This window comes from Artemia franciscana, chromosome 12 (assembly GCF_032884065.1).
Source record: "Artemia franciscana chromosome 12, ASM3288406v1, whole genome shotgun sequence".
Lineage (NCBI taxonomy): Eukaryota > Metazoa > Arthropoda > Branchiopoda > Anostraca > Artemiidae > Artemia > Artemia franciscana.
Window position 1 is genome coordinate 32,344,074 of NC_088874.1, and position 21,706 is coordinate 32,365,779.

Genomic DNA, 21,706 nt, shown 5'->3' on the forward strand with positions numbered 1-21,706 from the left:
ATGATTTAGAGAACATAAAAATTGGAACTTGGAATGTTACGGCGTTAAAAAATTACTATCGTATTGACATTTTGACTGGTGAGCTCAGACGATTCGAACTGTACTTATCGTATCAGAAACTCATATCCCAGGGATAGGAAGCATGAAATTACGAGATATAGACTTTGTTTACTCAGGTATGAAGACTGGGGTACATAGACAGGGAGTATGGCTCATGATGAATAAGGAAGCTGCTAAGTCTTGTTAACACTGGGAAGGTATTAGTAATAGAATATTAATTGCTCATTTTATGACTAAAGAGTTCAGGGTATTAGTTATAGTAGTATGTGCCCTTTTAGAACCGACTGACGGATATACTAGTGACTCAGATGAATTTTATTTACATTTACAGAAGCAAATAGACAGGGTCCCAGGTAGAAATATTATGTTTTTACTAGGATAGTTAACCCCTAGGTTGGTAGATGGTATCCTAGCCTAGGTAAATTTGGTGTAAGAAAAAAAAACAGTAATGGCTACAGACTTTTGCAAATCTGTAGCTATAACAATCTAGTTGTAACCAATACGGTGTTTGGTCATGAAATGGCCCATAAGTTAACTTGGTAATCACGTGACGGTACAAAGTTAGGACTTAGGGAAGAAAGTTTGGGCCACAACTATGAATGTTAGTGAAAAAGCTTTAGGTTTAATAGAGAGTAGAAGGGGTTTGTACAAGAATTATCCGAGTGATAGGTCGTATGAAAACAAAAGGAATATAAAGAAAGTGGAGAACGCATTAAAGTATGAACTAAGGAGGTGTGAGGTGGAGAACATCGATTAAATTGCTGAAGATCTGGAAGATGCCGCTAGCCGATATAATAGTAAAATATTGTACTGGCATGTTAGTAAATTGAGAGGGAGTAGTCAATCTGGACTTTTCCCAGTTAAAGATAGGAACACGGCCATAATTAGTGATAAGGGAAGAGTTAAAGAGAGATGGGCAGAACATTTTGAGAATGTACTAAACCGAGATAGAGTAGGAAAAGATATAGTGGAAATTAAAAAGTTTGTGATACCTTGGATCTGAAGGAAGATTAGTTTTGTGAGGAAGAATTAGCGACAGTACTAAAAGGATCGAAAAATAATAAGGCTCCAGGTGCTGATAGTGTGCTAAATGAGTTTCTTAAATATAATGGCTCTTTATATTAGAAATAAGTTACTGAAGATCATGAATATGATCTTTGAAAAAGGGGAAGTACCCAGTGATATTAGGAAAAACCTAATTAAATCACTGTATAAGAAAGGTGATGATAGTGAGTGTGGCATTATCAAGGCATTAGCCTGGGTTCTGTAGGTAGCAAATTACTTAGTAATATGATAATTTTCAGACTGAGAGATGCTGTAAACAAAGTTTTAAAAGAAGAACAGCACTTGAAAAGGTAGAGGATGTGTCGACCAAGTTTTCACACTTAGGTTAATAATTAAGATTACCTGAGTTACCAAACACCTTTGGTCCTCAGTTTTATAGATTATGACCAAGCGTTCGATTCTATTGATAGAAGAGCTTTAGGAAAGGTCTTATCCTTGTATGTTATATCAGACAAATACGTTAAGCGATTTATGCTATATACGAGAATAACACTGCTGCAGTTAAGGTAGCAGTTGAGGTTAGCCCCTGGTTTTGTATTAAATCAGGAGTTAAGCAGGGTTGTGTTCTATCCCCTTTTATATGGATCATTTTGATGAACTTTGTCTTAAGGAGCACAGGAAAGGCAATTGGAGACCACGGAATGAAATGGGGAGGAAAATCTCTCCTGAACTTAGATTATGCTGATGGTTTAAGCATCCTACATGAAAGTTTGAGCAAAATGATTGAACTTTAGAGGTTTTGCGAACTCAGGGTGCTAGAATAGTTTTGAAAATCAATGTTAAGAAGACTAAGTCACTGAGGCTAGGAATAACTGAAGATGAAACGCTGACGCTGGGCAACGAAAAGATTGATCTGGTGGGCAGCTTCACTTACCTTGGTAGTATTATTAGTAAAGGCGGTGGGTGCAGTGAAGACGTTAAAAGTAGAATAGCCAAGACTCAGGGTGTTTTTTCACAGTTAACAAAAAAAATAAAAAAAAAACTGGAAGAACATGAAGATAAGCCTGCAACAAAGATTAGAATATTAGAAGCTACAGTGAAGGCAGTGGTCAAATATGGCTCTGAAGCATTTGCTCTACGAAAAGCGCAAGAAGGTTTGCTAGATGTTTTTCTCGGAAATTGCCTACGAATTGTTCTGGATACCCGGCTGACTGACCGTATTTCAAACAGTAGGCTGCCCGAAAAATGTGGTTCAATCCTGCTTTTTAGGGCTATGATGAAAGAAAGGTTGAGATGGCTAGGGCACTTTGTGCGGATTAAGGATGACAGATTGCCGAAGATTCTTCTCTTCGCCCAACCGTCTAGGGCTAAACGGAAAGCTAGTCATCCTCGTCTGGGGTGGGAGGACGTCATATAGAAAGATTTAAAGGAAAGGGGAACATCCTGGGAGGATGCAAAAGCTAGGTTTTGAGTAGATTAGGATGGAAGAGGAGCGTGCGTAGCTGTGTTGGCCTCAGGCGCTTTGATGCTGTGGTGAGTTGTTAGGATTAGTAGTAGTCTTGATAAGCCATTACAAGAAAATATAAGCCGATGGGCACAAGGAGCAAGCTCCTGACAAGATTTTTTAAGAATATCCGGCTTCTTCCGGAAAATAAGCCGGAAATCGGCTTAAGATTGGCATTGGAAAGAAAGACCTGACTAAAATTCAGCTTGCCATATTGCCCAGCAATGTTGGGTGGGTCACATTTGTTGCACACAGAACAAAAAAAAACAAGTCGGTAGCTTTTGAAAGTATTCGGGCACTGGTATGCAAAATTAAAGGTAGTTGCTGAACGGCACTTTTGAAGGACTAAAGGGAGCAAAGCGAAAGCCAGAAAAAAAAACAAACAAGTTGTTCTGAAATGTTTCGGTCTTTCGATGGATTTTCTGGTTAATTAATCAAAGTAGTTACTCATATACTTTTCAAATTTCGCTACTTTCATAGTTGAAAATCAGGAAAAAAAGACACCTGAGGTGATCCATATGGAAGGCCAAGGGGTTGGATCATCTTTATATTAGTAATGTCTTTCCAGAAGATGATGTCGCTACATGGCCGACCGTCCTGCTCTCATATTTATGAGAGATCGGTTTAATATAGAGTACGATGTTGAGTTTGTCATTTGTATGATAAATAACAGCTATACAAGGTTCCTATTGGTCCCTTTTTCGGTCTCAGGAAGATCCCTTTTTCTACCCAAAAAAGTTTCGAATGTTCCTATTTTTGACTCTGTAGCCCTACAAATGGTAAAAGTTATAAATGTTCGTAACATATTCTCTTTTGGGTGAAAGTTGCATTTGTGGAGTCGGAAATTGGTATTAGACTTTTTCATGTGTGTAGAATGCTAAAACTTGATTAGTTTGGGGGGTCCTCTTCTTCAATGAGTGTTTCTACAGACGTATTTTTGGCAGTTCTACTTAGTGTTTTCTCGTGTTTGGGGGATTAAGTTGAAGCTTATTTGGAATATTCTGCTGGAGAGAGGGGAGGGCAAGACGGAATGGAATTCTCTGCTTGAAGGGGAGCAAAACATTTTTCTCTCGCACAAAAGAGTATAAGGCTGTGTATTTTTTTATGCCTGTCGTCCGGTTCAACCTCCCCCTAAATATCGCCTTAAAGTTTCACCTAACTACCCTTAGCTTCAGTAGAAGTAGTAGTCATGACCTTCGTAATAATAGCAATAGTGGTAACATGCACATAGATCCTTTTGGTCAGTTCAATGTTTTCCTCAATATATCCTGAAAGCTTCAACTTATTACTCGAAGCTGTTCCTAAGATATTGCTTTTATGCTTTGCTGCTAGTGAGAAATAGTATGAGAGTTAGACAATTTTAATAGCTGAACATGGTTCCGAGAAACTTCAAGTTCAATAAATATAAAATTCATAATTCATAATATAAATTCATAAATATAAAATATATAAATTCAATAAATATAAAACACTTCACAATTCAATAAAAAATCTCAAAGGGGACAGAGGCTTGTTAACTGAGGGAAAAAACTACTTATTAATCATTTGCAGGCTACTGAACAAGGTCTAGACAAAAATAAGTAAGAAGTACTACTCACGCGAATGCCCACATGAAAACAACCGACCTCAACATCACTTGACATCAACAGCAAATCTGACTTTGTCAGCGACATCAAGAACCAACGATAAAAAACTATACTCCATTAAATATCCAATTTAAATTACATTATTTATAAATTTTACTGTCAACTTTCCTCTCCAACAAAAAAGCTGTTTTTCTTTAAGGTTTTGAAAAAAAAGAGCTGTTTCTTTTAAAAAACCAAAGCTGTTTTTCTTTCAAGTTTTTTTTTTTTAAAAGAGCTGTTTCTTTTAAAAAACCAAAGCTGTTTTTCTTTAAGGTTTTAAATCTAATAGGTTTATTTTGTTCAATTTACGAGCTTATTTTGATTTTTCCAGATGTTTCGAGTCTCAAACACATTCTATTTAAATTTTAGGCCGCAAATCCGGTAAAGGATGTTTTATTTACGAGGCTGGAGTGAAAGATCGACCTGTCAATGAAGAAGCTGTAAATATACTGAAAAAATATTCTCTAACACCTAAAGGATTTCAATCAGACTCAGATATTCAACTCCGATTAGTGAGTCGATTTGTGAATGAAGCTATCATGTGCCTTCAAGAAGGAATTTTGGCTAATCCCGTACGTACTCCCTCTTTTTAAACTTTCTCTCGCAACTTCTAAACTTCAAGAATTTTGAGAATATTGTGCTGTTTTTGTGGAATGTCAAATTGAACCTTTAAAAGTTCTAGAGTGTTTTTTTTATGTCATTAAGTCCATTCTTCTTAATATATAGTAATAGCCCGACTTAGACACCACGGGCGGATCCAAGGGAGGCCTTTTTAGATTAAATTTGTCAATTTAGTCAATTATTGGCACATTTGTCACATTGGGCCCCCCAAGATTTTGCTCATTGGCACCCTCGTGACATTGCAGTCCCCCCTCCAAGATTTTGCTCTAGAACCGCCCCTTGCTAGACACCCTGGATCTCCAATAAAGCTTACATTTTTTATTATTATAATCGCTAAGTTTTTTTTTTATATGTCAGTACAATAATCAAAAATGTAATAAATGTGTTGATTATAATCAGTCTAACAAAATCCGGTTTTAAAAATTACACATAGGTGTTATTTGTTGCGATATACTAAGAAAATTGGATTGTGTAAGCCACCATATATGGTAAACACTTCTTACATAGATCCGTATTTCCACCCACTGAGGAGAAAGTGTCACCTGCTTCATCCATATCTAAAGTAACAAATTTCATATTAAGGAGTGTCAGGAGGAGTATCAGCCCCTTCCCCCCTCTCAAAAGGTTGTCTGTGTCTAAGAATTTCGTATATGCTACAGAAAAGGTTCGCATTTTGAAAATGTCTTGTCTTTTTTTTTAATTCGGGAAAAGAAACGTTAAAACATTGTGCCCAGCCAACTTTAAAATGGTTATTTGAATAATTGTGACCTTAATTACCTTTTTATGGTGCTGATTATATTCAAGTTCCCTCCTCCCTCAATGAGACTTCCTTTGGTCTCACCCCCTGAATTACCAAAAAGTGCACTGTTTTGGTCGTCATTCATCCTTCCGAAGAATTAACGCTGGGTCTTGACCGAATTTCAAGAGAAAATTATTTTATAATTTACGTATTATACACATCTATATGCAATTCCTCTCCATGAGTTGTATATATATATATATATATATATATATATATATATATATATATATATATATATATATATATATTTATAATTTATAGTTTCTCTACCCACTATGGGGAAAGTATCATCTGCTGCAACCGATTGTGGTATTAAAGACGCGTCAAGGGCTCTAGCGAGTTTATCTCTCTCTCCCTCCCCCCTCTCTCCTCGCAAAGGGTAGCCTGTGTTGAAAGAGTATTTCATAAATTTTACAGAAAATGTTGTATTTTGAAAAGTGTCCATTTTGATTTCGACAAAAAAATTATTGTTGAATTGCACATTGGCAAAGGTAAAATGCATGTTTGGGTAAATTTGACTTGATTGTCTTTTTTGGGGGAACTGTTATACACTTCAATTGTTTTATATGTTATCGTGAATGCCCGCGAATTGGTTAATGTCGACATTCACCTGTAAATGTCTGAAATATCTTTTTTTCTCCTTGGATTAAGTCAGCGTTGCCAGTCATTTTTTCAATTTAATGCAAGTTTTGATGACGACACATTGGGTTAGATTAGACTAGTTTTGGTTAGACGAGGTTAGGTTCGCTTAGGTTAGATTAGGTTAGCTTAGGTTTTTAACCCTTTTTTATATTAGAACCAAATTTAATCTAAGCTAACATAAACTAACCTAACTTTAACTTTTACCGTGATAGGTTGCATAAGACTGAAAAAGCTGACTCGCCAAGCTAATTGAATCCAATCAGAGAAAAGGGAATTTCGAACATTCACCGGTGAATGTCGACATTTTACGTGATTTCGGATATTCACGGTAACATATACAATTTTGTGAGGAGAAACTCTTTTTGCTCCTTTCTCCCCAACACAAAATCAAAAGTTACCTTAATCCTTCTTCCCCGGGTTTCCTGGGATTTTCAAGTCGATCTCTCAGCCTAAGATAAAACAGGGTAGGCTTATCAAACTATGCATAAAAATTGTCACTGTTTGAATAAGATAAATACTTCCTTGGCTTTAGGCTCCTGATATATATATGGCTGGGCGTTACCGACATAGGCAATGATATAGATGGATTTTAAGAGTTAAAAAAAAGGGAACAAAAAAAATGATTATTGAAATACCTAAATCAATTCTTAAAATTATTGCTAAATTTACAAAGAGAGGGAGAAAAATGCATTATTTCGGACCACGTAGAAATGAAGATACTTTAGCGCAAATTTATGGATCCCTGTATAATTGATATTTCACTGATTTTACTTAATTTTCATAATTACCATATTTTACTGACATATTTAATAATGCCTTTCAATTTTCAGAGCACAAAAGTGGAAAGACACTGGTAGAAAAAGGATTGAATATGATTTAGGTCTGTGTCTTCAGGTTTAAAAGGTGGTCTGTCTGACTCAGATATCTTGTTATCAGAGCGATATAAGTGCATTAGATTTTAGCTAATTATGATTTAAAATGGTGAAATAAACCTGAAATAATATTAAATTAGTTCTGAGAACTGTTTAAGAAATGAGGGCTACAAGCAGGATTGATCTATTTCTACCAAGAAATGAGGGCTACAACTTGGGCTACAGAACTCGGTTTAAGAAATGAGGGCTACAAGCAGGATTGATGTCTGACTACCGAGAAAAAAACCCACTAAATAGCCGAAAAAAACAAGGGTAATAATAGCCACCATTTTAAAGAATAATAGCCACCAAAATTAAAGAAATATTTTTCTTACAGTTGGAAGGTGATATTGGAGCTGTTTTTGGTCTCGGTTTCCCCCCTTTTACTGGTGTTCCCCCCTTTCCCCCCTTTTACTCGGTTTCTCCCCTTTTAAAGAATAATAGCCACCAAAATTAAAGAAATATTTTCCTTACAGTTGGAAGGTGATGTTGGAGCTGTTTTTGGTCTCGGTTTCCCCCCTTTTACTGGTGTTCCCCCCTTTCCCCCCTTTTACTCGGTTTCCCCCCTTTTAAAGAATAATAGCCACCAAAATTAAAGAAATATTTTTCTTACAGTTGGAAGGTGATGTTGGAGCTGTTTTTGGTCTCGGTTTCCCCCCTTTTACTGGTGTTCCCCCCTTTCCCCCCTTTTACTCGGTTTCCCCCCTTTTAAAGAATAATAGCCACCAAAATTAAAGAAATATTTTTCTTACAGTTGGAAGGTGATGTTGGAGCTGTTTTTGGTCTTGGTTTCCCCCCTTTTACTGGTGGACCTTTCAGATTTATTGATGCATATGGTGGTGACAAATTCGTTGCCAAGATGCGTCAGTTTGAGTCGGCGTACGGCCCTGCATTTACCCCTTGTCAACTGTTGCTCGACCACGCAAAAGATTCCTCTAAGAGATTCTATCCTAGGAAATAAAATTGAATTGAAACGTTTTTGTAATATTCTAATAGGTAAATATTGTTTTGTTTATTAATTTGTCTGTGACATTAAGAGGAAAAAGTTGTAGTACATCATTTTCGGTCTCTTGAAGAATTATACTAATGTGGGTTACGCTTTTGGTGTTTTATTTAATTTGTAGCTTTGGAATTTTCAAGAATTCCTCCTCCAGTGAGGAGTTTTTTATATTTAAGTTGTAGCTAAAAAAAAAAGAAAAAAAATTAACGGCAGCAAAGACGGAGACTTCAGAAGAAATTATATGCAAGAAAAAGTGTCACCAATTATTGCTTTTCCTCGAAGTGACATTTAGCAAAAATGCTGAACTCGTGTCTCTGCATCCTACTACTATTCAATGAATCAATCGACGCTCCGATACGTAATCAACTATCAAGAGATAATAAAAAAATAGTTGAAAACTGTAGAAAAGAATAGAAAAGCAACAAAAAGGAGCGCAAAAGTGAAGTTAAGTAAAGCAAAGTGTAGAAGAATATGGTAGTAAAAAGTGACATCTTCTGTATTTACTTTAATCAATAATGTCACATGAGGAATTTTATTAAAATCGATTAAAATCACATCGATATCGAAAAAGTCTTCATAGATTCTTGATCAGTTGTGCAGCAACAGTTTTGCAGTAACACTATATTAAAACTCTATAGATTCTTAATCAGTTGTGCAGCAACAGTTGTGCAGTAACACTATATTAAAACTCTTTATAGATTCTTGATCAGTTGTGCAACAACAGTTGTGCAGTAACACTATATTAAAACTCTTTATAGATTCTTGATCATTTGTGCAGCAACAGTTGTGCAGTAACACTATATTAAAACTCTTTATAGATTCTTGATCAGTTGTGCAGTAACAGTTGTGCAGTAACGCTATATTAAAACTCTTTATAGATTCTTGATCAGTTGTGCAGCAACAGTTGTGCAGCAACGGTTGTGCAGTAACACTATATTAAAACCCTTTATAGATTCTTGATCAGTTGTGCAGTAACACTATATTAAAACTCTTTATAGATTGCTGATCAGTTGTGCAGCAACAGTTGTGCAGTAACACTATATTAAAACTCTTTATAGATTCTTGATCAGTTGTGCAGCAACAGTTTTGCAGTAACACTATATTAAAACTCTTTATAGATTCTTGATCAGTTTTGCAGCAACAGTTGTGCAGTAACACTATATTAAAACTCTTTATAGATTCTTGATCAGTTGTGCAGTAACAGTTGTGCAGTAACGCTATATTAAAACTCTTTATAGATTCTTGATCAGTTGTGCAGTAACACTATATTAAAACCCTTTATAGATTCTTGATCAGTTTTGCAGTAACACTATATTGAAACTCTTTATAGATTCTTGATCAGTTGTGCAGCAACAGTTGTGCAGTAACACTATATTAAAACTCTTTATAGATTCTTGATCAGTTGTGCAGCAACAGTTGTGCAGTAACACTATATTAAAACTCTTTATAGATTCTTGATCAGTTGTGCAGCAACAGTTTTGCAGTAACACTATATTAAAACTCTTTATAGATTCTTGATCAGTTTTGCAGCAACAGTTGTGCAGTAACAGTTGTGCAGTAACGCTATATTAAAACTCTTTATAGATTCTTGATCAGTTGTGCAGTAACACTATATTAAAACCCTTTATAGATTCTTGATCAGTTTTGCAGTAACACTATATTGAAACTCTTTATAGATTCTTGATCAGTTGTGCAGCAACAGTTGTGCAGTAACACTATATTAAAACTCTTTATAGATTCTTGATCAGTTGTGCAGCAAAAGTTGTGCAGTAACACTATATTAAAACTCTTTATAGATTCTTGATCAGTTGTGCAGCAACAGTTGTGCAGTAACACACCTACCTATTAAAACTCTTTATAGATTCTTGATCAGTTGTGCAGCAACAGTTGTGCAGCAAAAGTTGTGCAGTAACACTATATTAAAACTCTTTATAGATTCTTGATCAGTTGTGCAGCAACAGTTGTGCAGTAACACTATATTAAAACTCTTTATAGATTCTTTATCAGTTGTGCAGCAACGCTGGTCGTTCAAAGAAAACCAGAAAATTAAATAATATACAATCTTTAGATATAGGTTTGAAAGCTGTATTTCTGTTCCTGTATTTCTGAACAGCTTCTGTACAACTGTAAGCTATATTTCTGTATTGCTGAATTTCTGTTGCCTGTGACATTATATTACAGACTTACTTGTAAGAGTTCGTAAGTTAACTTATCTTATAACTTTGTCTTATCTTATTATCTTATAAGTTAACTTATAAGAGTAAGAAGTGGCGTTAGTGTCGATAAATAAAACTATAACGATATCTAGTATTTTGCGACATTCGGTATTTCTATCAGTATAATAATAAGAATAATTAATTTAATTAGTGTAAAGTTACCCATACTCTTTAGTTTTGATAGCTAAGGTTCAGATTCATCGAGTTATGATTAGGTTTTTTTATTAATAATTGATTTAGTATTATTAATAATAATTAATTATTATAATTATAGTAATTATAATAATTATAAAGATTATTAATAATTAATAAGAATAATTAATTTAATTAGTGTAAAGTTACCCATACTCTTTAGTTTTGATAGCTAAGGTTCAGATTCATCGAATTATGTTTTAGGGTTTTTTTTGTTTTTTTTTATGCTTATTGTTATTGTTTTTTTTGTTGTTTTTTTTTAATTATTTTTAATTATTTTATTTTAATTATTTTTAATTTATTTTATATTATTTTTATTGTTTGATGCTTTGTATGCATCTTTTCATCCAACATCACAAAAGGCTTCTTTTTAGCTTTCTAATTTTGAATACAATACAATTAGCATAAGAAAACGTACTCCTGCTACCTATAATGCGCCAAGCTGGTGAAGTTTTATTTGGATTAAGCTTCACTGTTATAGTGGATAAATTAGCAGGGAAATTAGAGGCCTTAACAGAAAACAGGAAAAGTTGATTAACTTTATCTCTGTATCAATGTCTATTGTTTCTGAATTAGAAAATTCCCTCAGAAATTTACGCATTGATACTTGGACTCGGATTAATGGGTAACCTTTTGATTAATTTTAGTTAAATTAACAAATTAATTTCAGGAGTTTGAAAAAACAATTGCTACCAATGTTTTAAGACTTCAAGTTTAACAGTAAATTATACTCAGATACACACCTCTATAGAGCAATACTTCTGAAATGCCAACAGTTCAGAACCATATTTGAGCACTGTCATCACCGACACTCCTTGAATATTGACCCTGGGGCACCAGTCTGATGGATAATTCGTTCCCAGTGCTTACAATACTGTAAATTCTACCCCATTCATTCTGAGCAATTCCTTCAATAACGCAGTTAGCGGTACAGGAGTCAGGCTTAGGACAGAGGGCGCTATCCCAAAGATTACCCTTATAACAGTTGGTGTAACCACTTACCTGAAATATCATAGAAAATGAACGGCTGTAGCGGTTTAGGTGTCATCATTTCAGAACAATATCTGACTACTGTCATCACCGTAGCTTCTAGACTTATCTTCCTATTCTTCCTAACTTTTTTCTACTGCAAAAACAAGGCCTTGGCTACTCTACTTTTTATATCTTCATCGCACCCCGCATGCGCATGCAATTCCTCTGGAAAACATCTAATATATCCTCCTCCGTCTCCCAAAGTGTCCACGTTTTTTAACCTTGCTTGACCACTGCCATAACTCTAGCTGACAATATTCTAATCTTGATTCGCACAGTTATCTTGCTTTTCTTCCAAATTCCTTTCAACTGTGAAAAAAAATGGACCTTGGCTATTCTACTTTTAACACCATAAGAAACATGGACTGATCAGTTTTCTTGTAAACAAAGTAGAAATGAAAAATTTATTGAAGTTGTAATTAATTAGCTTTTTAATTGAAAAAAAAATAAGAATATGCACCTTGTTTTATTAAATGGCTGAGAAAAGTAATACATTATCTATGGACAGGTACAAAGGAGAAAGGCATCCTTTCTCCTCCGTCCTACAAAGTGCCATGAGAACCATGCTTGACCACTGTCATTAATGCAGTTTTTAATATTCTAATCTTAATTCGTAGACCTATTTTTCTGTTCTTCAAAATCTTAGACAACTAACACCTTGGCCCTTGGCTACTCTAATTGTTCTAACGGTAGCTCTTAGCGGAAAGTGGTAAATATCATGTATAGAAGAAATGTGATAAAAAGCTAAACTTTGGCGTAAATACCTGTTCCAACGGTAGTTCTTAGAGGAAAGCGGTAATTTTTGTACCGAAGAAATGTGATAAGAATCACATTGGCCCTTGGCTATTCTAATTGTTCCAATGGTAGTTCTTAGGGGAAAGTAGTAATCTTTATGTATCGAAGAAATGTGATGAAAAGTTAAACTTTAGCTTAAACAGGGGAGGCTAGAGGGAGGCTATAGTGGTGTCCATTGAAGGGTAAGGAGGATTTTTAAAGGAGAAAGCCCCAAGGATTTGTTGCCTCTCCTAGATTTCAAAAAATACTTTTTACATTCCAAACTATACTTTTTTCCGTTATTTTTATTGAAAGATAGATGTTTCGGAGTGTTTTCTTTGAAAAAGCAACCAAATCGCCCTTTCTCTTACTTCCCTCTGCTAACCAATTTTTGTGCACTGGTGGCACTGTGGGAGGGGGAGGCCTCCCCGTTTCAAGGAAATCCTGTTTCCTATATGAAACAAGGTTTTTTCGCATTATATTTTATTTAAAGGTGGCTTTTTGAAGTTTTTCCACTGAAAAAGTAACTAAATGTCTCCCTTTCTTTTTGTTCCCCTATCTTCCCCAATTTTGTGTAATGATGGCACTGAGGGAGGGGGAGCACTCCCTGTTTCAAGAAATCCTGTTTCCTAGGTTTTTTTGCGCTATATTTTATTTAAAGGTGGCTTTTTGAAGATGTCCCATTGATAAAGTAACTAAATCCCCCCTTTCTTTTCGTTCCCTTAACCTCCCCAATGCTTGTGCACAATGGCACTGGGGGAGGGGGGAGGGCTCTCCGTTTCTAGGAAATCCTCTTTCCTTATGTGAAACAAGGTTTTTTCGCATTATATTTTATTTAAAGGTGGCTTTTTGAAGTTTTTCCACTGAAAAAGTAACTAAATGTCTCCCTTTCTTTTTGTTCCCCTATCTTCCCCAATTTTGTGTACTGATGGCACTGGGGGAGCGGGGAGCCCTCCCTGTCTCAAGGAAATCCTGTTTCCTTATGTGAAACAAGGTTTTTTTGCGTTATATTTTATTTAAAGGTGGCTTTTTGAAGTTGTCCCATTGAAAAAGTAACCAAATGCCCCCTTTCTTTTTGTTCCCCTAACCTCCCCAATGTTTGTGCACTATGGCACTGGGGGAGGGCTCTTCATTTCTAGGAGATCCTGTTTCCTTATGTGAAACAAGGTTTTTTGCTTTACGTTTTGTTTAAAGGTGGCTTCGCCGGAGTATTTCATTGAAAGAGCAACCAAATTACCTCCCTTTGTTTACTCCGCTTTCCTCTCGCCAATTTTGTTACTTGATGGCACTGGGAGCAGCTGCTCCCTCCGTTCCAAGAAAATCATATTTCCTAGTGTAAAACAATTACACTGAAATCAGAGCTTGGTCCTTAAGGATTGTTAGAGACAAGTTAAATTTTAGCAGGCACCTCATCCGTGGTTCAACATTACCTTTTATTCCCCTAGATTTATATTGATTTTTCAAATTTCAAAAAGATGAAATTTCATATTGATAAAACATGTATAGCGTTCATGACCTGTGTTGCTAAACAGAGAACTTTTGTAAAAACGCTCAGTCAGAATCTTTATGTCTCATATTTTTCTCTAAATGGATAAGAGTCCCTTAATTTTTTCAGAATTACTTTCTGGGAAATTATTATCTTTTTTCTTGTTTTCAACTCCTCTGTTTGGTTACGATTTGTAATGTTTCCCGAACCTCCAAACCAAAGCCTTCATTACGGCTATGGTCATGTAATACAAGTAGATGTTTGCTGGGTAAATTTAAAGTGAAAAGCTCTGCATTTGTTTTGCAGCCCTCCCCCCCCCCTCATATTAAAAAAAATGCTAAATCTTTGAGGAGTTATTTATAGGTCAGACGACTTTTTTTTTGTAATTAATTGGATTGAATTTAAATTTTAGTCTATTTTTCATTCCTCAAAATAGCACAGTTCTCGAATATAGCTTCTTGGATTGGACCGCTTTGTAAAATAGGGAGCCGCTGCCCCCCCCCCGGGGAAAATTCCCCCTGGATAGTTCCCCCCCCCCATTCCATGCCTAGCCTCGTAAAATGGCTTCAAAGGGAATTACGGTATTACAAGTAAAGCGAGTATACTTTGAGCAACTCAATAAACCAAAGCTTGAACACATATCCAAGTAAGAGAGGAGCAACTAAAACCGAACTGTACAGGTAATTTGTATAGTACCGAAAAAATTTTAAATGTGCCTTGTTGTATCAGGCCCTCTAAATTGTATCAGAAACGGTAGAATTGTATCGTGTTGGCAACGCTGGTGCTTATAAGCAACAACTGAATATCAATATTTTGGTATTGTATCGATTATTGGTCATTAATAATAAATATCATCAATAATATTGCCTGTCTGCCAAAATAAGTTGCACGCGCTCCAGTGCCAATGTATGTTGTGTTATTTTTGTTCGGCCATAAAAAAGTGAATTTTCTTTCATTTTTTATCAAACCATTCGTGGTAACGCACTGTGAGAATTAAATCTAAGGCTTGGCTCTATAGTAACCGACTCTAAAAATAGAATTTTGATAACAACTGATACATCAAAAAAATCGAATCATCTGCTGATTCCAAATACATCAAGTTTATTAAGTCTAATGTTACCCGTCCAAATTTACCCAATTTTCGAAAAAAGCAGGAAACGCCCCCAAAAAATCAAAACGATCTTAATGCAAATTACACCATCAGATTCTGAATATCCGAGAACCATACTATAAAGGTTCCAAGCTCCTATCTACAAAAAGTGGAATTTTGCATTTCTGCCAGAAGGAAGACCACGGAAGTTTTTTTCTTCTTTTTTTTTTATTATAATTGTTATTATTATTATTTACAGGAGATTGTATCATTTACAGGAGAATAATAAATATCATCAATAATATTGCCTGTCTGCCAAAATAAGTTGCACGGGCTCCAGTGCCACTGTATGTTGTGTTATTTTTGTTCGGCCATAAAAAAAAAAATGAATTTTCTTTCATTTTTTATCAAACCATTCGTGTCATTTTGGCACGAATGGTTCCATTCTGGCAAAACCATTTTGCCAGAAGGAAGACCACGGAAGCTTTTTATTTATTTTTTTTTATTTATTATTATTATTATTTACAGAAGATTGTATCAAATCAGTGATCCTAGAAGATCAGGATAGAGCTTATTTGATCGGAAATCAAAGGTTCTAGTGCCCCTTTAAGTGACAAAAAAGATTGGAGGGCAACTAGCCCCCCTCCCATGCCCTTTTCCCCTAAATATATCTGATCAAAAAATTTAAATGCCTATTTGTTTCAGTATATATGGAAAGTCCCATAATTATCTGTAAGCTACGCAATTTGCCCATTGTTCACATAACTATAGTATTTGCTATTGGAAAATACACGGATGTTTTTCGGAAGGGAGGGGATTTTACTTGGGGAGGAAAGTCTTCAGGAGAAAAAGTAGTAGAAATTATTCCATACATTTGTGGGCGGGCTCCACTTCCTTTGCCCCCGCTTTTTGCGCTAAAATTTGTGTCTTTTGACAGATGCATCTTACAGGATTGGGAAACAGCTATTGCCTGCTTTAATTTTTAGATTTCCCGAAACAATTGCCTTGCATCTTAGCTCTATTTGTGTAAGCACACATCTCGTGCTTCAAAGTTGAACAATCTGCAGCTTGAGAAATTACAAGCGGGATATATAATTGACGTTGTAGTTGTGTGTATTTTGCTGTTTCTAGGCATTTACCCCCCGGAAAATACCACCCTGAAAAATACCCCTCGCACCGAGGAAAATACCTCCTCCCCCCCCCCCCCCCGTGGAAAACAAGGCTTTCCAAATTTTAGAATTTTGTTTCAGTTTTTTTTCAGTAGGTATAAGGAATTTTGGCACTCGTGTATTATACGCCACTCACTCAAGTTAACGATATGTAAAACACAAGAACCAGAAAAGCTGTGGTAGAAAAGTTTGTGGTAGTTTTACACTTGGAAGATAAGAAAAACAAACTCGTATAATTTAACAACGCTTTTGTCCGTAAAAACGTAAACAGTAAGTATTTGTTACTTGCCAAAGCCAACTATCCTTTCAAAGGATTGCTAAACATTTTTAAACTTCTGGTGCCATATGTTTTAGCTTAATTCTGATGATTATTCGCTTTTTTTTTTTTTTTTTTTTTTTTTTTTTTTTTTTTTTTTTTTTTTTTTTATATATATATATATAATTTGGCGCCCACTACTGCCAAAAATTGCAGAAGTACATATGGAAGTCTTTTCAACAAAAATGGATTTGTGTTTTTTAAGTTTTTATGATACTTTGGTGTGTAAATTCCTCTCTTTCCCCTTCCTTAGCACTTTTCAACGAAACTATAAAAAAAAAAAAACTCAGATAAAATACTCAAATTTGGAAAGCCTTATTTTCCACGGGGAGTATTTTCCCCGGGGGGTATTTTCAGCTGGTGGTCTTTCCGGGGGGAATAAACGCTGGCTACCATTTTTGATGTTGTCCATGAGTTTTGTTTTCACTGGAACTGTGAGCCAATAAGTAAGCGTTTACGCGTTTGGTAGGATCAGTGACGATCATAGACCATGAGCTAGGCTATTTGAAGGTGGTCTGATTTGGCATTTAGGAATTAGGCTTAGGCACCGGGTTTGAACCCATTCCCCAAAACTTTTTGTCGGACTTGTAAAAAAAAAGTCACAAAAATGCATATAGACGCATTTTTCTCGCGTTTTCTAAAAAATTGTGTTTCACCTCCCCCCTAAAAAAAATAATAATTTCCAAACCAAATCCTGGATACGACCTTGCCTTCATGACTTGGAAATAAACTTATATACTGAAAGTACCAAGGACGATGAAATTAGATTTATTTGAAATGCCTAAGTGGGAATTTTCACATCTGAAAAAAAAAATTGGAAAAATCTCAAATATTTATTCATTTTTTAAAGAAAAGGGCCTCCATATGCAGCTATGGTGTTTTTGGCAAATTTAAGACAAAGTAAATATGAGTGAAATAGAAGCAAAAATTAAACAAAAAAAGCATGGAAACAAACTGCATAAGAAGGTGTAGAAGGTTTAGCAATCTTTTGGAATCAACTGATTAATTCCAAATGGAATCTTTGGAATCAAATTTTTATTATTTTAATATTTGAATGTTTACAGACGAAAAGCATTGTCACGATTCGGCTTGGCAACACTGCCGAAATTGTGGTATTGCATTAAAAAGTTCATCTTGAGATAACCAGAAGAAAAATCCTATTGAATCGTGGTTTTTGGGTATGTATAGGTCTGAGATGGGTCCAGGTATAAAAAAAATGTTTTCATTTGAAGTCTTTGTTACACTACTTCGCATTTAAATACATAAGAAAAGATAATTGAGTTTTTTCTTTTAATTTGTGTATACATGTAATTTCAAGCTCATAGTATCAAATGTATAATCTTATTTAAAGAAGAACTAAAAAAGTTGAAACCGGAGATGGAAACCTTTTAACTAACTGGTTTCATATTTTTAATCAACGTTCCTGAGGTAGCTTTTTACAACCTCAAATGACGGACAGGTGAAAGATAAATGGAACATTGTTCCAGTGTTTTGATACTAGCTTAGATATAAGGTAACAGTTTTTGTGATATCATCTTCTTGGACATGTAACTGATGGTAAATGATGTGCAGGTTGGTTTGCATCAGTGACAATAAAAAGTAGCACATTAGTATGTTGATACGAATAAAATCAGTGGTTTTAATATCTGGTTAAAAGTAGTATGTTTTTTTCTTAGATGTATCTGAGTTCAACTTGAAATAATTTCAGTGGGCATAGTTTTTTGGGTGGGACTCAAGATTTGGGGTGCTGTTAATTGATGCCATCATTGGTAATATTTTTATTTCAACCTCAAAGGACAGGCAAGTGAAAGATAAACAGGACATTATAGCAATAATTTGAATTGAAGCTTTGAATACTCTCCTTATTCGTTTTAACTGTCTAGATTTGTTAAAACAGTGGCGTCAATTCACAAAAATTTAGGGGCGAAATCAAGGCTGTATCCAGGCTCTCTTTTTCTTTGGGGGGCGGGGGGTACAATTTTTTTTAACGCATACGAAATTTGTTTATATACATTTTTGTTACGTTTCTACGAGTCGGATATAAATTTCGAGGGGGGAGGGTCGAATACTCTAACCCTTCCCCTGGATACGGCCTCGGGCAAAATATATTTTTCAATTATAAGGACGGGTAAATTTGTCTCTTTTCAATTTCCATTAAAAACAAGAAGAAAGGCGATTTTCAATCAAAATATCCCACAAAAATGGTATTCAGATTTGAAGGGGTCTCAGATACGTAAATATTTCATCAACCGGTAAATCAAATGTAAATTAAAAATGAAGATGTTAAAACTCACGCAATTTTTGAGGGATTGGGGGAGGAAGAGGCGCTCGGGTTTTAGGGTGCTATAAGTTGATGCTGCACCGCTACTTTTGCTTTTTTTATGGCACTTGGTATTAACCAAGTGACATATACAATCGCCAATTCTGTCGGTCTGTCTGTCTGTCGGTCCCGGTTTTGCTACTTTAGGCACTTCCAGGGAGGCTAGGGCGATGAAACTTGGCAGGCGTATCAGGGACGGGACCAGCTTAAACTAGAAATAGTCGTTTTCCCAATTTGACCATCTGGGGGAATGGGGGGCCGGTTAATTCGGAAAAAATAGAAAAAATGAAGTATTTTTAACTTATGAATGGGTAATGGGATCTTAATGAAATTTGATGTTTGGAATGATATTGTGTCTCAGAGCTAGAATTTTAAATCCCGACCGAATCTGATGACATTGGGGGGAGTTGGAGGGGGGAAACCTAAAATCTTGGAAAACACTTAGAGTGGAGGGATCGTGATGAAACTTGATGGGAAAAACAAGCACAAGTCCCAGATACATGATTGACATAATCGGAACGGATCCGCTCTCTTTGGGGTAGTTGGGGGGGGGGGTTGGTAATTCTGAAAAATTAGAAAAAATGAGGTATTTTTAACTTACGAACGGGTGATCGGATCTCAATGAAATTTGATGTTTAGAAGGATATCGTGTCTTAGAGCTCTTATTTTAAATCCCGACCGGATCTGGTGGCATTGGGTGGGGGAGTTGGGAGGGGGAAACCTAAAACTTGGAAAACACTCAGAGTGGAGGGATTGGGATGAAACTTGGTGGGAAAAATAAACACAAGTGCTAGATACATGATTGACATAAATGGAATGGATCCCTTCTCTTTGGGATAGTTGGAGGGGTTATTTCTGAAAAATTTGAAAAAATGAGGTATTTTTAACTTACGAACAGGTGATCGGATCTCAATGAAATTTGATATTTAGAAGGATATCGTGGCTCAGAGCTCTTATTTTGAACCCGACCAGATCTGGTGACATTGGGGGGGGGAGTTGGGAGGGGGAAACCTAAAACTTGAAAAACACTTAGAATGGAGGGATCGGAATGAAACTTGGTGGAAAAAATAATCACGAGTCCTAGATACATGATTGACATAACCGGAACGGATCCGCTCTCTTTGGGGTAGTTGTGGGAGGGGTTAATTCTGAAAAATTAGAAAAAAAATCAGGTATTTTTAACTTACGAACGGGTTATCGGATCTCAATGAAATTTGATATCTAGAAGGATATCGTGTCTCAAAGCTCTTATTTTAAATCCTGACTGGATCTGGTGACGTTGGGGGAAGTTTGGGGTGGGGGAACCTAAAATCATGGAAAACGCTTAGATTGGAGGGATCGGGATGAAACTTGGTGGGAAAAATAAGCAGAAGTCTTACATACGTGATTTACATAATTGTAACGGATCCGATCTATTGGGGGGAGGGGGGTAATTCTGAAAAATAAGAAAAAATGACGTATTTTTAACTTACGAAGGAGTGATCGGATCTTCATGAAACTTCATATTTAGAAGGACCTCGTAATTCAGATCTCTTATTTTAAATCTCAACCGGATCAAGCGTAATTGGGGGGGGGGCAGTTGGGGGGACCGGAAATCTTAGAAAATACTTAAAGCGGTGAGATCAGGATGAAACTGGATGGGAAGAATAAAAACTTGTCTAAGATACGTGACTGACATAACCGGACCGGATCTGCTCTCTTTGGTGGAATTGGAGGGGGGTAATTTTGAAAATTGAGGTATTTGTAACTTACGAAAGGGTGACCAGATCTTGATAAAATTTTATATTTAGAAGGATCTTGTGCTTTAAAGTTCTTATTTAAATTCCGACCAGATCCTGTGACATTGGGGGGAGTTGGAGGGGGAAACCGGAATTCTTGGAAAGTGTGAAAATTGGGGTATTTTTATCTTACGAATAGATGATCGGATCTTAATGAAATTTGATTTTTAGAAAGAATTCATGTCTCAGAGCTCTTATTTCAAATCCCGACCAGATCGTTTGACATTGGGGGGAGTTGGAGGGGGAAATCTTGGAAAAACACTTGGAGTGTAGGAATCGGGATGAAGCTTGGTGGATAGAATAAACAAATGTCCTTGATACGTGATTGACAGAATCGTACTGGATTTGCTCTCTTTGGAGGAGTTGGGCGGAGGGGTTCAGTGATTTGGCGAGTTTGGTGCTTCTGGACGTTCTAGGACGATGAAAATTGATAGGCGTGTCAGGGAGCTGCACAATTTGACTTGATAAAGTCGTTTTCCCAGATTCGACCATCTGGGGGGCTAAAGGGAGAGGAAAAATTAGAAAAAATTAGGTATTTATAGCTTACGAGTGGGTGATCGGATCTTAATGAATTTTGATATTTAGAAGGACATCGTGACTCAGAGCTCTTATTTTAAATCCTGACCGGCATTGAGCCTCTTATTTTCCTTTTTAAATCAATCTATTGATTCATATAATTTTGTTATAGCTCATACCATATGATCTCTTGGCTCTTAGCTCTTCTCGCCTCGTCATAAGTGCCATATGAGCTCTTAGCTCTTGTTTTCAATCTCAAATGAGACACAGGTGAAAGGCAATTGGAGCATTCTATTAATTATCTGATTTTAGCTGAGATATAAAAATAATTCTGTTTGTGATAACGCCTACTATGACATATATATAATTAGACAAATTTGTTGTAAAACAAGCGACCATAAAAGAAGTGGATACAAAACGTATCCGGGATTTTTGTTCGGGGGGGGGATATATTTGGTTGGTAGGGGCTTTACAAAAAAATATTTACAAAACACATCAAAAGTTAGTTCATATACATTTTTGCTACTTTTTAAGGGTTGGAAAAATATTTTTTAGGGGGAGGGGCGTGCCCCCTAGATTTTAAAAATTATTCTCACTGAAAAATTTCTCCCTTCTCCTGGTCTTTGAAAAATGCTACTGACCCCCTC

General features: G+C 35.9%; 1 protein-coding gene across 7 annotated transcripts in view; it reads left to right on the forward strand.

Annotated features, from left to right (window-relative positions):
• LOC136034003 (trifunctional enzyme subunit alpha, mitochondrial-like) overlaps window positions 1–21,706 on the forward strand; it is a 110,304-nt gene that overhangs the window by 69,572 nt on the left and 19,026 nt on the right. For 5 of the 7 annotated variants that reach the window (XM_065715038.1, XM_065715039.1, XM_065715036.1 and 2 more), the window contains 2 exons: window positions 4,564–4,766; window positions 7,925–8,166. In XM_065715038.1, the coding sequence (XP_065571110.1) occupies window positions 4,564–4,766; window positions 7,925–8,131 (410 nt within the window). In that variant the 3' untranslated portion in view covers window positions 8,132–8,166. Of the gene's footprint in view, window positions 1–4,563; window positions 4,767–7,507; window positions 7,635–7,924; window positions 8,267–21,706 lie in introns of those variants that run through there. The other 2 variants (XM_065715040.1, XM_065715035.1) reach the window with 2 other exon arrangements.